The sequence below is a fragment of the Lipotes vexillifer genome, unplaced genomic scaffold (assembly GCF_000442215.2).
Source record: "Lipotes vexillifer unplaced genomic scaffold, Lipotes_vexillifer_v1.1 scaffold325, whole genome shotgun sequence".
Classification (NCBI taxonomy): Eukaryota; Metazoa; Chordata; class Mammalia; order Artiodactyla; family Lipotidae; genus Lipotes; species Lipotes vexillifer.
This window is the reverse complement of record NW_006799313.1, coordinates 2,574,211-2,591,785: the sequence shown is the minus strand read 5'-3', so window position 1 is coordinate 2,591,785 and position 17,575 is coordinate 2,574,211. Positions and strand designations below refer to the sequence as shown.

Genomic DNA, 17,575 nt, shown 5'->3' with positions numbered 1-17,575 from the left:
TTTCCCTGTAGGCTGCCTCTCACTATGCCAAGTTCAAGATCAGACACCAGCCAGGAAAATCCTCCTTACTGGCATGGGAGCAGAGTTGTGGAGCTTTGTGGTTTAGTTAATTCAGTTTTACCAGGCCAGTACGTGAGCTCTGATTACTTTTCAGAATTAAGCAAGGCCTTCGGGTGTCTGGCAGAAGAGGAGAGGTCTACAGAGATACTAGAAAGGGAGAGAACAGCGGAAGGGGAAGATGTGTTTTAAAAAAAAGTACATACGGAGCCATAGGGGAGGCCTGCTTTCATTAGTGAGCCTCCAGTATCTCCAGAGCCATCAAGATGGGAGACCTTTGTGTGAAAGTAAATTTGACTTTTGACTCACTTTTATTAAGTCTATAGACTCCATATTTCTCCCCAGCTAGAGAATTTATAAATAACTTTTACTTGGTAAGGATGACACGAAAAGAGACGTTCCTTTAAGAAGGCGCTTTCTGCACAAATAATGTTACTTCCTGCAGATTTATCCTCAAACTTATTCTCAACTCCTTCACACCCTTATATTATCTCACATTAGTTTGTGAAACAATTAGAGGCGGTGACTGAGAGGAAGTTAATCTGTTTTTTCCAGCATCACACATCACATTGGATTCTTATTCTAATCTTTTCTTGCCAGCTATCATAATCTTAAAAGTGGCACCACCTAACAGAATTCATGCTTCTTTCTGTTTTTAGTGTTTCAAAATCTTGTAATAAATACAGCTTTGCATATTTGTTTGTTCATTTATTGGGTGAAGTAGAAAAGAACAGCTTATTGCTTTGCCAGGCACAGGGGGCCACAGGGAGCTGATGCCCTCAAAACTGCGTGTCCCGACCTGGAGCGGGTAGTGAGGAGTTTTATAGTAATGGTTCAAAGAGGGCGCCATCAGCTCATGGACATTCTGATTGGTTGATGGCGAGGTAAGTGGGAGTCAGCATCATCAACCTTCTGGTTCCGACCGGTCTGGGGTTTGCGTGCTTGTGGGCACCATACCCTTCATTTCTCCCACTTGGTGGGGGTTTCAGCCAGCTTCTGTTATTTAGATTCTTTTCCATGTCGACTTCACTGATGAAAGTTTGCTACCCAAATTTTTAATGGTACGGAAAGTATGAAGCAGTAATGGGTGTAGTGTGGGTGACTGTTTTAGATGCATATTCTAAATGGGATAATTTCATTTGCTATAGTAATATAGCTATAATTCAGAGAAGCTCTAAATCAAAATTCCCTACTTTTGGCAAACACCAGGTTGTGCTGGTTAGCTGTAATAGTAGAGTAGTCCCCCCTAAAGTCCCCAAGAGTCAAATACAGTAGAGTATGTCCTTTCACCTCAAAATGAACCATCAAGTTGGGTTGCAACATAGGCCAGAGGTTGGGTTCACTCACTTGCTAAAACCTAGTCTCCCTTTCAGTCTCAAGGTAAGTTTCAGATTTTGTGCTAAGGGCCATGGGGTGGGGTGCTGCAGGGCTTAGAGTCAAGGCCAAGTGATAAACCTAGTGAGACCAGTCTTGCTTTCCATCTCGCTACTCTGCACAGTTTTCATCTTGACTCTTGCCAGTTAGACCAGTAACCCAATTTTTATGACACAGCCCAACCAGAGGAAAAAATGCCTCTTAGTTTAGAGAAACTTGATTACGGTTTCTGGAATATTTAAAAAAATGAGGCAGCATTGTACATTTGTTGTAGACTGATTATTTGATTTAAAAAGAAACCTGTAGCACTGTACAAACGACATCAAACTGGAATAGCCTGAATTCTGTTGACAAGCAAACGTGGCTCGTCTAGCATTAAAGCTTTGACTCAATCAGAACTTCCAATAACATGAAAGCTGGGCCGTGTGTTTTTAACACGTCTGTTAGCGTATGCAAAGAACTTGGGGATTGTTTTATTCATTTTTTTATGGTGAAAAACTTCTCAAAGCAAAGGTTAGGATTTTCAGTGTGTTTTATAATTTGAAGAAAACCGTCTTAAATTTTAATGTCAATAGAAAGATAAAATTTGGATTTTACTTAGAGGAACACCTTTCATTTTAAAAATCATAATTTGCTTCATGCCAAGAATAAGAATCCTTTACACGTACATGATAGTTTTATACAGCAAGTTTTTAAAAATAATTTACATTAAATGGCAAGTTACATGAAATTCTGGCCTATTTCAGATATTCAGAGCATACATTTTCTTTTTAGGAGATTTGTCTTCAAATAGTGAGATAGAACCACTAACGCTTCTAATCTGCAAGCAATATCAAGAAAGCTATGTAAAATAAATATATAGGTACAATGTCAGTACAAACCTAGTAAAATAAATAAACACCAACAATCTACTTTCGCTTTAAAAACATGGTTAAGTTTCTTGTTAAGATGTCACAATTCAGTAGATATCATACGTTATTCTAACTTCATTTTATGGAAACCAAATGTCTGTGAATATATAAGCAATAAATGTAAAAAAACCCAACATATTCTGTAGCTAAAAAGAAATACTACAGAATTCACAATGGAACACAATATAGAAACTAAATTGAATTACTTTTTAATGAATCTTATAGGACATATTTACACTTGCAATGCCCTAAATCTTCCAATTCTCAGCCATAAAATGTATGACTAAACTAGCCTGCTTGTTTTCATACCTCTGCATCTTGTTCCCAGTTTTCTAAGTCAGGTCAGCAAACTATGGCCCTTGGGCCAAATCCAGCCTGCCACCTGGTTTCGTATGGCTCTTGAAGTAAGAATAGTTTTTACATTTTTAAATGATTTTTAAAAATCAAAAGAGGAAATTTATTAAATGGGAAAATTATATGAAATTACAATTTCGGTGTCTTTATATAGTTTTCTTGGATCACAGCCACATTCATTCACGTATGTATTGTCTATGGCTGCTTTTGCACTACAGCTGAGTTGAGTCATTGCAGTGGAGACCATATGGCCCATAAGGCCTAAAATAGTTACTGTCTAGCCCTTTACAAAGTTTGTTGACCCTTGTTCTAAGTCAATTATTGCAAGGTTAGCAATGGTTTTTCCAACTGTTGACACATGTAAAATGGCAGTCTGCTGGGCTGCTTTGCTGCGTCAGGAAACTGGTTCGTAGCTAGCCCTGTGCCATTTCGCTTGACCTCAGTGTGGACCTCATATCGCAAGTTCAGAAATCATCACTTTCCAGTTTAAGTCTAATGAAAATAAGGCAGTTATATTTGTTTCCATCATGTTCATTCTTGACTTTATAACTTCTTGCCCAAAGATCTTCACCTGTAAAATTGTATACATAGGCTTGTTAATCTCTTTAAAGTGAAGGAGCAGAAATGTTCATAGTGTAGCAAGGTTTAAGGTTGTTCAACCAACAGAAACCCAAGCTCTGGTGACTGGGTTTGGGGGAGAGACTATTTCCTATAAACTCACAGTGGTAGAACATGATGTTCCTGGGAGGTGGAACATTAGGCTATTTCTGCCCTGGAACATCACATTCTTTAGAAAGATTTTTTTTTTTAAACCATAATTAAACTGTTCAGCTTTAAAAAAAAAAAAAAAAGGTGGACTTCTGTCAACTAGTTGAGTAAGTTAATTATTTGTTTAGAAATTCTTAGATTATTATTAGGAGGTAACTTGAAACATTAGACATGAAATATATCACTCAGAAAGCAATAAAAATATTAAACTTTTTTCTTACGAGCATATACAGAAAGGCCCTTCTTTTTTCACAAATGCTTTCTTCGAAACACCATTTGTAAAATTAATAACATGGGATCTATATTCCCATAGATGCACCAGTGGCTATTACTATTATATCAATGGCTATTTTTATTTTATTTTTTAATTAAAAAATATTTATTTATCTATTTATTTGTCTGCGCTGGGTCTTAGTTGCAGCACAGGGATCTTTGTTGCCGTGTGCAGGATCTTCAGTTGCAGTATGCGGGATCTTTTAGTTGCGGCATTCATTTCTTAGTTGCGGCATGCAGGATCTAGTTCCCTGACCAGGTATCGAACCTGGGCCCCCTGCATTGGGAGTGTGGAGTCTTAGCCACTGGACCACCAGGGAAGTCCCTCAGTGGCTATTTTTAAAGAACTTCCCCAAGTTTAGTGAAAGATGTGAGGTCAATTGACTGATTCTGAATATCTGCTTACTATAGGAAAATTGAGTCCAAAGGCAATTGTCTAAATCACCACCACCCTCCCTACTCTCCTAAAATATAAGCAACTAGTAATGCTTATTATAGCAAGCACATTATTTTAAAGTCAGATTTCTAGTGGAGTTGTATTCTTACGTACTTATTAATCTTCTGGCACACTAAGGGCTCTTTATGTGCAGAGTGTAATTTCACTCTGTCATTACGGAGGTTATAATAGAGAGGTGTGCATAACATTATCACACCTGTGATTTATTTGATGCTAAGTTCTTGATATGGAAAACAATATTTGAAATTTTGATCGCTGTCTTTATTGTGTGCTCACACACCCACTACCACTGTGAGTCACTTTCCAAAAGTTGGAGAGGCTTAGCATGGTACTTAGTCCTAAAGCTCACTGGGCTTTCGGAGACACTGCCTGTCTCGGTGACACTGTGGCAGGAAAGGAAGTGAGTCTGAACTTTAAAAATGGGATACCAGAGGTACCGCAACAGAAAATGGGCGCTGAGCCTTCTCAGAGTCTGGAACAGCCCGGGGCTTCACTATTCTCTGCATATTCACTATTATCTGATGCTATGTGATGTGGATTGCTGCCGTAGAGGCAAGATTTCTTCCTGATGAGTGTTTGCATACAGAACCTAAAAAGCCCTGACCCAAGATAATGGGATGTGCAGAAGTTCTGGAGGAGGCAGTTTCCTGTATTTGGCCTCGTCTGTTTTGAAAGATCTTTCTTTGTAAGTGTATACGGGGCACCAATTGTTTTAGGAGTTGCTCCTTAAACATTGGCTCAATGTATCAGCCTTCTTTTGGGCTGTTATAAATCAAATTTGGCCCTGTCAAGAGATATTAATACATTGTTTAATTATGAGCTTATACAAATATCTGATTGTGATGAAGACAGATGATGCAGCTCTGTAGTATAAGCAACAATGCCTTCACTGTGCAGGTGGTCTCTTGAGAATTTTAAATCTTAGAACTATAATGGAACAGGTGAAAGATGGGCGTTAATAATCCCTTGGGTTCATTAAGAAACTAAGTGAAAAGAAGAAATCTATGTTTGGTTTCCTCACATGCTTTTTCTTTTTTTTAAATTCAGGTTCCATATAAATAGTCTGTTTTAAGATAGAATGAAATTTACTCTGTATGTGAATACCAAGCAGTAAGCTGGCAACCAAAGGCATGATTTACTGCAGGCTGTTACGTCATTCTGCTTTCTTTTTAATCATTACATCCTGGATGCCAGATTTTAATTTTTTAATTGAGGCAGAAGAAGTTGAGGTTGTCGAGAGTAAATCGGACCAAAATTAGAAGAACATCAAACTAGAAATCCAAAGGAATAAAAGCTGAATGGCCCATAGCAGCCCTTCAAGAATGTTCATATGAGTTACCAGTAATTAAGACAGTTATGTGTCTGATGAAATAAGGCTGTTGTAGTTTGGGCAGGTTTGTTGTCCTCCTGGGGCCTTTAGTTAATCTACAAAATGAGGAGATCTAAAGTTATCAGTGCTGAAGTGATGTGTATCTTCAGAGCCTTTTCCTGTAGGGTACCATTCCTACCTGCCTCAGGGACATCCTCCTCTTGGAAAAGACAAACGACAGTGTACAGACTGTCTTACAAAGTAGTGTAAGTTGACCCCCCGTTTCAGAACAGTGCAGTGACTCAGAATACCTGGGTAAAACGTGCTACCCTTGCTCACTGTCGATAGTCTATCGTGTCACTGGAGGACAAGCCGCCCACAGGTTTCTCCTCCTTGTTTTGGACATTTTCTGAGGCCAAGACCTGAGAAGGTGATGTGAGTCCTCGGGGCTGTTTAGTCGACTTGGTGAGCTTCTTGAGTTCGCTTGCAAAAGAGATGCCTTTTCTTTTGTCTTCTCGGGATGCCTGTGGAAAACGAGAATCTTCCATTGGTATTAGGTTAAAGCCAGGGTCCCCAATCACATGACACTATCAGAAAAAGCCCTTTCTTGCTCCCTTTCTAGTAAGTAGAGCTTTGGAAAGCAGGGCTGAGGGACTCCCCTCTCAGGACTGCATAAGCTCAGAGGGGAAGACATTTCTTTCCACACAGTGAAAACAGAGCCAAACATTCTTCCGACTAATTTCCTTGACTCGGGAACTTTCTCCTAGATTTCACTAGCTCCTGAATTTGATTACACTGTAGTTATGAATATCAAATAATTTGTGAAGAGAGAAAAATAACCTTGCACTTTACCTGCACTTGTTCCTTTAGCTTAAGGATGAATTTTCCTGCACCTTTCCACCGGCTTTGAGCTTGAAAAACACACTCCTGATCCAAAAGGACACGCTGGGAGGACTTTGGGGTAGAAGACTTCCTGTTGGCAGTGTCTTTCACCACCTCCTCCAAAAGCACATAATCACCTGGGTTCGGGTTGCTCAAGATGCTATAGGAATATTTGGCTTTGCATAAGGTCTGAAAGACAAGTTATGATCAACTGAATAAAGACACACTATCTCCCAACACCTGCTTCACTGTAGATGAGACTTTGAGGTGGGGAAATATCAGACTTTGAGAGATGGAGGGGGTCTTTCAGACCATGTCATCCCACTTCTCATTATACATTGTCATAGTTGTAGCTAGCTGATAGGAACTTTCCCACATTGCCTCATTTAGCTTCACACCCGTCCATGATTTAGGTGTTACTGCCCATTTTTCAGACAAGGAAGTTTACGCATACAGAGGTCAGGCAGATTCCAGTGGATGCACAGCTAGTAAGTAACAGAAAAAGGACTTGAACTGGATTTTCTGCATCCACCAAAGCTGGTAGAGATGGAAGGTCATGCAGACAGTGAGGGACAGAATCTTGACCCTCGGGAGCCTCTCTGTCCCACGAGGCTCCCTCTTCATCTCAGAGTCTTGGAGGTTAGAACTTACCTGGTCTCACTTCTCATTTAGCACAAGATTATCTTTCATTTATGCATTTATTCACTCATCACATGTTTAGTGAGGGCTTACTATGTCCCAGATACTGTATATAGTTTGGGGAGTTCAAGGTCTATTAAAGAGGCTAATATTAACCAAACTATCATGCAATAAGAATAGCAAATAGCACTTAAGTAGTGTTTGCCATGTGCTAGGTGTTGTAATAGGCGAATGTGCTTTACATATATTTACTTAATCTTCACAATAACTCTAGAAGGAAAGTGCTAATGTACTGTGTCCATGTTATCTGCATGGTAGCTTAGCACATGGTGTTGTGCTGGAGTCCACTGGAATCAGGTGTGGTGGGAGGATTTACAAGACAGAACTGGCAAATTGCTACAAAAACAGGGCCTTTTTTTTTTTTTTTTTTTTTTTTGAAGAGAGCCAGTTTACCAGCACACCAGTGTAACTAAGGCACAGATGGTTCAATAACTTGTCCAAGCTCTCAGAGCTAGTAAGAAGTAGAGCTGGGATTTGCACCTGGAGCAATCTGATCTAGAGTCTGTTAACTTATGCTATCTTCTCAGGTGAGTGTTTAATAAACGCAAACCATAACAGGGCTTCAAAAGAAGGAAACAGTTCTCTGAAGCCATGTACACAGAGAAGCATGACCAGAGGAGGGGAGAGGGTCAGAGGAGGCCTCCTGCATGTCCTCTGAAGGATCCCTGAGAGATGGCCATTAAGTATTGGCTTAGGCCTTTCTGGGATGATGACGTTCCCGCTCTGCAGAGCCACCTTCTAGATCCATTATCGAGGCTTCAGAGAGAGCCTGACGCAGTAGATACTGGGCAAGTATCGTTGAAGGAATCAGTATTTCCCAGCCTTAAGAGGCACACTCTCCCTTGTCAGGTCCCCTTTGTTCTAGAACCTCATTCACAAAGGGAGCTGAAATCTGATTTGTCCCAATAGTCGACACTGAGGACAGGACTGAGGTGAGGAAGGGGAGGCCTTCACCTGCTGAATGACGTCCTGCGCAGTGCTGGCGCGGGGCGCCTTGATGACCGTTCGCGGTTGCTCTGGAGAAACGTCGTGCACTTGGACAAAGAAACGCTCCTCCTCTGAGCTCAGGATCATCTCCTTGTCGTCTTGAACGATGCTCTTCTCTTCCAGGTTCTATGTTAAAAAAGAAGAAAAGTCTGAGTAGATGGTGAGATGATGTAGAATAAGGAAAGAAAAGCCTAGCAAAAATTTGACATGGATCCTGGTAACGTGGAAACAACTTCTTAGCTTTATATTCCATACGCTAGTTACTATTTCATAAACTATTCTAAAAGGATATACGTCTCTTCTTAGAGGAGGAAAGTACTGTAAGTTTCCGCTGATGTTGACACGCTGATAAGGTTTGGTCCAGAACAAGCCAGCAAGTAGATCTGCTCCTATTAGCTGTGGATTTTGAGTCCAAATCAGCTAGAGATAAATTTGTAAAAAGACAATATGCCATTTTGCCAATTACTAAACGCCAAATAAGAACACAATAAATACATTTAAGAGAAATCTACCCATTTCCTCACAGACCTTGAGCACTTAACAAATGCTAGACATCTGAAACGTGAAACATGCAAAATCGGCATTCAGGCAGGCTGGATGAACAAAACCCAAGTGGAAAGGCTAAAACAATGACTGGAAGTAAGTCACACAGAAAGGAATATCGACAAAATTCTCAATAATTATGGGAATTGGTCATCAGGTTAGACGGCTTTTGGTGGGTTGGCTTTCAGTGAATTTTACATATATAATTATATATTACATACACAGATATATCTATAGACATATGTATCTTTTAAAAAATTTTCAAGCGGTAAGGAAATATATCAATAAAAAGGCAAACTTCCCATTTCTACCTTTTTTTTTTCTCTTCCACCTCTCCCATCTCACTCTCCGCAAAAAACCCACTGTTATTAGGTTGCATATCCTTTTAACCATCTGCTATGGATATACAAATGTATTTTTGTATATGTGAATAAATATATACAAAGAAACCCCAGAATTATGTGAATTTAGATATAATGTGATCGTCAAATGGCCCCTGTTCTCTGTTAGCCCCATTCTCAAATGAGGTCATGTAAAGCTGTCTTCCACAAGGGGGAGGCAAGGCAAGTGAGCAGTAGGGAACCCCATCTCAGGAAGTGAGGATGTGGCAGGAAGGCCCTCCAGTCCCCAGCATTCTAGCTTAATCTCAGATCAGGCCACAGAAATGGTGCTACCTAACCAGAAGACTCCAAGAATCACTGCCATTGTCCTGGAAAGTCCAGCCAGCCCCAGGACCTAGAATAGTCCCCACTGATTTTAAAGTCAAAATGGGCAGCTGTCACCAGGTGGCGCCAAACTGTAGCCAGGACCAGAAAGGACTGGCTCCTGGGGCTTCTCACCAACCAGGCGCACAGCCTCACCCAATCATTTCATTAATCTTGCAGTCGTGGTCCCTAGAATTTACACAACTGAACTGTTTTGACCCCATTCATCATACTATGCGTGCGGGGGAGAGAGCCATTGTCTATTTTTATTACATAAAATGAGACTGTACTCTAGTACCTATGTTATTCTACAACTCCTTTTTTCTCTCCACTTAAAAGACTGTGAGGGCTTCCCTGGTGGCGCAGTGGTTGAGAATCTGCCTGTCAGTGCAGGGGACACGGGTTCGAGCCCTGGTCTGGGAAGATCCCACATGCCGTGGAGCAACTGAGCCCGTGAGCCACAATTAGTGAGCCTGCGCGTCTGGAGCCTGTGCTCTGCAACAAGAGAGACCGCGATAGTGAGGGGCCTAGGCACCGCGATGAAGAGTGGCCCCTGCTCGCCGCAACTAGAGAAAGCCCTCGCACAGAAACGAAGACCCAACACAGCCATAAATAAATAAACAAATAAATAAATAAATAAAAGAAATAAGAATAAATAAGATTATTAAAAAAGAAAAGACTGTGATCATCATTTCATGTCAGTTCCTAAACATTTTGCATAATGTCATTGCATTGATTATAATAATATATTTAACCAATCGGAGAGTGGGGTTGGGTGCTAATTCACATGACATAATTTATAATCTCAGCGTTCTGAAAGGTAGGATGTAAGTAAGCAAGACAAAAAACAAAAAAGTTCTAAGTTGCCACATAAAATATCCCAGTGACCATGCACTGGGAATTACTTCTAAGAGCACTCCTTAGAGCCTTACTCAGAGCTTATTAATGTTTAAGCCGTTTTCAGACACATTAGAAGCCACAGATTATGACCATAACAATAACCTTCATTTGCGTATTCCTTTGTAGTCTACTAAGCATTTCTCTACGTATTGTCAACATGTTTGGCATGAGTCTCATGATAATCTTTTTGAGTCAAGCAGGGTAGTTCCTCTCATAGATTTTACAAATTGGGGCATAGAGGTTTACAGAATTCAGATGAGCCATTGAAGGTCATCCATCTAATTTGTGTCAGAGCCAGGTTTGTCTGATTACAAATCCAGCAGGTGTCAGAGGAGAGCATATTGACCATAGGAAGATACCTAACAGCTTGAGAGCCCAGAAGACAAGAAAATCATACAAGGCAGACAGGCAAGATCAGAGGTAACACACTGCAGCTTCATGGGCAAACTGCTTATGTCTCTTACTAGTTCCACAAAGTAACTAAATGGAAATACTTATAGCCCAAATCTATCAGCTATGCCAGTGTCCGCTTGCATTCAATGCACACTGAATTCATTTCGTCAATCAGTAAATTTGTACTATGTGTTGCTGTGCAGCCGGTAAGCCTAGATACATGAAATATGATGTCATCTTTTGAGATGTACTTCAGTCATTTCGAAACTCCCCTCCCAACAAAGGCATATAAAGGAGAACTTGCTGTATTGTACTCATCAGAAAATGCTTCCCCTCTAATTTCTCTTCCTTTTTGCAAAATGCTTCTGTTCCACCAGCCTTTATTAAACATTCGTTCCCTATAGACGTCTCTACTGCCTGCTGTCATATACATTTTTTTTTTTTTTTTTTTGCGGTACGCGGGCCTCTCACCGTTGTGGCCTCTCCTGTCGCGGAGCACAGGCTCCGGAGGTGCAGGCTCAGCGGCCATGGCTCACGGGCCCAGCCGCTCCGCGGCATGTGGGATCCTCCCGGACCGGGGCACGAACCCGTGTCCCCTGCATCGGCAGGCGGACTCTCAACCACAGCGCCACCAGGGAAGCCCTGTCATATACATTTTAAGTTGCATATGGGGCACCCCTTACTCCTGGTCCTTCCAACCATGTGATGAAGTTCCACGCAACACTCAGCAGGCTGCCCAGGTTTCCTCCTGCTCACCACCTCCCACGGTGCGTGTGGGAGAAGCCACGGAGACTGATGCAACTCCAGCCTGGCCAGCACAGGGTAGTGGAAAGAACACTGACCTGGAAGCTGTAAGACTTGAGTGCTGTCTCCTTCTCACCCTGGTGTGATCTAACTTCTCTGAACCTGTTTTCTTTGTGTAGAATGGTTTTCCATTACATCATGAGATCATTCAAACTAGTGGGTGCTTGAGAGCGTTAAATGCTGTAAGTCATGATGCAAAGATATGGTTTAACAAACTCACTTCTTCACTGAAATCGTCATTTCTAGGATACTTTTTTACATGTGACAAAGACAATTAGAAATAGGAAAAAAATTTAAAGAGAAATTAAAGATGGCTTCAAAAATCCAGCTAAGCCCTCTGTTTTCTCATAAAGCTATTATTATTAGAATTGCTTTTCCTCCGCCTTAGTAATTTGTATGTCTGATGGGGAGAGGACGCTAGGGAGACAAGTACGTTTCTTTGCTTAAAGCAAGTGTCCTTTTATCATCTAAGGCAATGTTAGGAGGGAAGGCAGTGGCTCTGGTTCCCAGAGGAGATGCTGGAGTTCTGTGGATGCTGCAGGCCACGTTCATAATTAGGTAGAGAGTGAAAAAGTAACACGTGATGCTGAAAATGGGCTCCTTATCATCTCTACTGTGTCCCAGCAAGCATGGACCAGCAATGTGCCTTTTACCAGCCCAGCTCTATTACATGCCCCAAAGAGGCAGATCATGTGCCTAGAACAGGGCTTGGCACATTTCAGGTGCTCAATAAATATTTGTTTAATTGAATTGTTGAATTGATTCAACTGCTTCATTATCGACTTATCATGAGGTACGATTGTGTAATGATCTTGTATGCCATTTTTTAAAAATCGAAGTAAGTTAGTGGGCTCCTATCAATTTATTAAAAAAAAAATGTGTTCCATCAGCAAACCCCATCAGGAGCCCAAGAATCTGGAGTTGACAGGCAGTCGTATTGTTTCTGTTATGAGAATGATCATGGGAATATTGTTACAAATTCGGACCAAAGCTGAGAGGTTATTCTTACTTTGTGTAAAATTATGGAATATTTTCAAAGAAATACTGTTATTTCACGTATTAGCACAAAACATTTTGTTAGCTAAAACTTGAACAGGCAACAAACCCCCAAACGCAAAATGCCTACAGGCCTTCCATTACACACTACTGTGACCCTCATAACCACGTCTTCACATAAACAGATAAAACACTGGACGCACCACTGATGACATGCTTAAGGAATCCTTCAGTTCTTTCTCCCTTTGTTTCCTAAGGGATGATTTTTAGACCGAATTTCTGTAACTTAGAGTTAACATTCTGAATATGTGCAGAAGAATAAAATCAATTCTCCACACTTACTTAAGAAGACTATAAAGCAAGCTGCAATGATAAGAAATTCTGAATTTGAGGCAGGCGGCTAGTGGTGAGGAGGTGAGTTACATATGAGCTGCTACAATGTAGGCTGCCCCAGGACACACTTACTTCCTGCTGGGTTTTTAAGACAATCCTGCCAACATATCCCTCTTCTGGAAACCAGCTGCTTAAAATCTGCATGATCTCTTCTTCTGGACCAATGGCTCTCTGGAACGGTTGTTTCCTACATTCATTCTTTTCTTTAGATACAAAATATTTTTCTTCCATTAAAAAATAGTCTGTGGCAATAGGTTTGGTGTCTTGATCAATGGTCAGACTCTAAAGAAAAAACAAAGGCAAATTTAGGCACACCTCTGAAGAGTGGGCAAAAGAACAAGTCTATTTTCATGGGGTTCGGATAGGTTTGATGTGCAATTTATAAGTGAAACCTACCCTGCACTGTTGCATAATTCTTTTAGGAAGATCTAAGAGTTCTCTTACGTCCAAAAAGGATTGTTTATGTTCATTCTGGGCAACGACACAATTTATTCATAATCCCCAGACAGTATGACTATTTTTCCCACTGCTGGAATGAGAGCTCTTACTGAATTAAAAACTTTAGGTTTTTCAATCCATGAACTTAGCTCTTTGTAATCTTGCAACACAGGATGGAGGGCAAAGAACCTAGTCCAGCTTTTACCAAGATAATCTCCCATTCTCCTTTCGGAAATACTCAATCATCTGCTAATCTCATCTGATCTAAGTTCCTGGGAATTCCCCTTTCAAGAAACTTTTGGCTGCGTTGGGTCTTTTGGCTGCATTGCTGCGCGCAGGCTTTCTCTAGTTGCGAGCGGGGGCTACTCTTCGTTGCGGTGCGTGGGCTTCTCACTGTAGTGGCTTCTCTCGTTGCGGAGCATGGGCTCTAGGCACGCGGGCTCAGTAGTTGCTCTGCAGCATGTGGGATCTTCCCGGACCAGGGCTCGAACCTGTGCCCCCTGCATTGGCAGGTGGATTCTTAACCACTGTGCCACCAGGGAAGTCCAGAGTCACAACCTCTTAATTTTGTTTCATTTTGTTTCATTTTGAGGCACTGCTTGATTGTAAAGCATAATCCAGACACAGTAGGAGAACTTAGTAAACACTAGCCATTATGATAGTTTCTCTTACTGATGTTCTCTTTCGCACTTTTTTCTATTGTCCAGGTTACCGACAGAGGCGAAACTTGAAGTGAGTGACCAGAGAAGGATGCCACCATCCGGCTTAGATTGAGCAAACATTCTTCTCTTCAGGCATCCCCCCCACCGGCCCCCAACAATGATGCAAGGACCAGAGTCAGCACTTGGCACTGCTGCATCTCACTTGGAGAAGCAGAATGAACTGGGGATGGGGTGGGGGAGCAGAAGATTCTCAGGAAGACTCTGCTCCCCTTACCCCAGCCCTCGGTCTATGGTCGATGCTGGGCTGTGGATTGTGTGGGGCAAGGCAGCTACTACTATAGCAATAATTCAGGGCACAAAGCTTCCAGGAGCAGGTCAGTCGACACTGTTAGCTCCATGATAGGGCCAGCGTCACTCCCTCCCCAGTCCTGCTTTATAGCCCTGTGATTACTCACGTAGGGTGACAGTAATATGCTACTTTTTATGGGTAGTCCGTGGAAATGTTTCCTTACTTTACATCATCGTATTTTATAACGTCTCCAAAACCCCAACAGTGCTTTGTGATAGTAGACACCGAAGTTCATGGACGGACTGATTTAAAAAACAAAGCCCCCCCAAACCACTTGGTAGTAGCTTCTGTTTGATAATCCATGAAATCTGACACGAGCTGCTTTCTCTGACTTTAAGTCCGTTGTAAAATGTTGGGTAAGATGTTAACCTGTGCATAGAGATTCCCCTCAAAGGAGAACTGTTTATTAACTACAGCTTCAGTGAACTTACTTGTTGGAGAAGCTGCTTTGCCTTGGTGCCTCCATTTATGGAGAAAACAGCAAAGGGCTCTGGACCTGGGACCCCATGTACTGTGACTCTGTGAATCTGCAAACATTTTCTTTCTTCTGTATTAAACATCTGTCAAGGAAGATCACATGGTTTCTCATTCATTTACATTCTCATATTGTTTCTAGGCTTCACCAATACAGAAGTGCTAGTTCTTAGAAGTACGTATAGGGACACGTAAATGCAAAACAAGAGCATCCTTTTATAACCAGACGCATCTTTTTGTGGTTCAGTAGGCAATGGTGCATCTTGCTTAATAGTCTAGTAAGAATATTTAGCAGCATACCACCAAAATATTAATTTATTTTAAATAAGAGTGTCTCTTTCCATCATAATTAGGGGACTGATATTATCTGAAATGTGTACCAGTCCTTACTTATGAACAGACATTCAACAGTGTCTGTCGAGTTCCATTTCTCTTCAGGGCACTGGGCCAGCATTTTGGATGGTAAAGATGATAAATAAAATATGCTGGCCTTAAGGAGCTTGCTGTCCAGGCATACAAATAATTATGATACAAAACGTATTTCTGTTAGGAGGAGTTGGGGAGGTGTATAACTCGCAAGTCTTTGAGCAGTTTGTATCTTAAGATATATTCATTCATTTAAAATACAAAATCATTTATGGAGGGCTGGCAGTGAATCAGACATTTTGCCTGCCCCTGGGGATTTAGGGAGAAATGGGACATTATCCCTGGCTTCAAGGGCTCCCGGTTGAATAGAACAGCTAGGAGAGAACGTGGACAATTATAAGAAGCATGGTAAGTTCCTTGGGAGCCCAGGTTTGGAGGAAATCAGAGAGCACCTCCAGAAAGTGGTTATCATCTGAAGGCCCAGTGTGAATTAGCGGATAAAGAGCGGGACAAGAACATCCCCAATATTGGTACAGCCTGTGTACAAAGCGTTAGAGGTGGCCTAAAGCAAGGCATTCTGGGAGCCTCAATGAATTCCGTGAGGTGATGGCGGGGAAAAGGCTGCCTAAGTGTTTTGTTTAGCATGCATTTTGTTTTTATTTGGTGTGGGGGAGGAGAGGTTGGCTGTTTTGCTATGCTTGTACAATGTGTTTTTATTATGTAATCAATTTTATTATGACATGATTTGCATACCATAAAATGCATGCATTTTAATTGTATGGCTTAGCCTGCACTATATTTTTAAAAAGTTGCAATAGTTGCCAACATTTATGCCAATCCAGATGTCCCGACAGTCTTGAAAACCAAAATATCTGGCAAAACTGCTTGGCAACAAGCAGCTGGAGCTGAGAGCAGGGTGACAGCTGTCCCTTTAAATGACCCATGAGCTCTCGGCTTTCCCAGAGTCTCTGCCCAGTCTACATACAAACGTTATCCCGAGAGCAACGGAGAGCCGAGCAAGGGTTTTTAACAGAAGAGCGACATGGTCAGATTTGAGTTTTAGATAGAAGTGTCTAAAAGGCCCTAAAGGAGGACATACAGAAGTGGTCAGACTCAGAGGGAGGGGGACCAGTTAGGAACCTACGGCCACAAGCCAGGTGAGAATGAACGAGGGCCGAGACGGTAGGGACAGATAGAGATGAATGGATTTGAAAGATACTAAGGAGACAGATTTATCAAGTCTTACATGGGGCAGTGAGAGAGGAGAAGTCCAGAATGATCTTCAGTTACTGTCTTGAGCAATGGAAGGTGATGACTTCCAAGGTCAAAGAACACATATTTACCAAGCATATACGCTGCTGCCTGGGATATACCTAGGATGGTATGGTGTGATATAATTGAAAATAAATATCTGGGCTTTGCTCATAGTTCCCGGCACACATCTTCTAAACCCTCAGAATCTCTGGAGTGACGAGAGTTTTCTGTGTGCTGATAAGATGACTTATGGCTGGAGGCCCCTAGATGGCTTCAGGATGGGAGCTGATCACCGGAAAGACCAAGTCATGATTAGATGGTTGGAACTTTCAGCCCCCGCTACTGCTGACTTCAGGGGAAGGGAAAGGAGCTGGGGGTTGAGTTAATCACTAATGGCCAATGACTTACTCAGTCATGCCTATGCGAGGAAACACCCATAAAACCCCCTATGAGATGGGATTCTGAGAGCTTCTGGGTTGTTGAACACATGGAGGTGCTGGGAGGGTGGTGTGTCCAGAGAAGGCATGGAGACTCTGCTCCCTCTCCCCTCATATCTCACCCTATGTATCTTTTCCATTGGCTAGTGCTGAGTTGTATCCTTGATAATAAACTGGTGATAGTAAGTAAAGCACTTTCCTGAGTCATTCAGGAGTCATTCTGTGAGTCTAGCAAACTACTGGCCCTAAGGAGGGGGTTGTGGGAACCTCTTGGATTTATAGCTGGTCAGTCAGGAGTACCAGTGACAGCCTGGGACTTGCAACTGGTATCTGAAGTGGGGACAGTGCTGTGGGACTGAGCCCTTAACTTGTGGGATCTGATGCTCAGCCCAGGTAGATAGTGTCGGAACTGAACTGAACTGTAGGACACCAAGCTGGCATCAGAGAGTTGGAGAAATAGTGTTGAGAAGACACCACACATTTGGTGTCAGAAGTGTTGTGAGGAAGAATGGTTCATTCATGGCATGTGTGGGATCTTCAACTCTAATAGGTATTGAGGGCAACCAACCCAGAAGTGGACACTAAGCTCTGCCTTGCCTTTCTGAAAGCATCTAATTCTTGCTCTTAGGTACCAGGCAGCCCCGTCCCTGCTTCCCAGTCCTCTGCACCAGGCAGAGGCAATACCTCCCCCTACTTTGGCCAAAGTGCTGTGCTCAACTTCGATCACTCGTTGAAAGGAAAAGGAGGGGAACTTAAGAAAACAAGGTGAGGGACAGAGAAAGAGAAGAAAC

At 41.9% G+C, this 17,575-nt stretch overlaps 1 protein-coding gene and 1 non-coding gene across 4 annotated transcripts in view; both read right to left on the bottom strand.

Annotated features, from left to right (window-relative positions):
* Nucleotides 1-3,984: 3,984 nt before the first annotated feature.
* On the bottom strand, nt 3,985-4,057 carry TRNAG-CCC (transfer RNA glycine (anticodon CCC)). Its single transcript has one exon. It is a non-coding gene; the product is annotated as a tRNA-Gly (tRNA).
* A 1,755-nt stretch (nt 4,058-5,812) lies between these two features.
* Nucleotides 5,813-17,575, bottom strand: part of PLCE1 (phospholipase C epsilon 1) — a 278,203-nt gene continuing 266,440 nt past the window's right edge. For all 3 annotated transcript variants that reach the window (XM_007471584.1, XM_007471585.1, XM_007471586.1), the window contains 5 exons: nt 14,685-14,813; nt 12,877-13,086; nt 8,039-8,197; nt 6,356-6,574; nt 5,813-6,027 (listed from right to left, as the gene is read on the bottom strand). In XM_007471584.1, the coding sequence (XP_007471646.1) occupies nt 5,839-6,027; nt 6,356-6,574; nt 8,039-8,197; nt 12,877-13,086; nt 14,685-14,813 (906 nt within the window). In that variant the 3' untranslated portion in view covers nt 5,813-5,838. The remainder of the gene's footprint in view (nt 6,028-6,355; nt 6,575-8,038; nt 8,198-12,876; nt 13,087-14,684; nt 14,814-17,575) is intronic.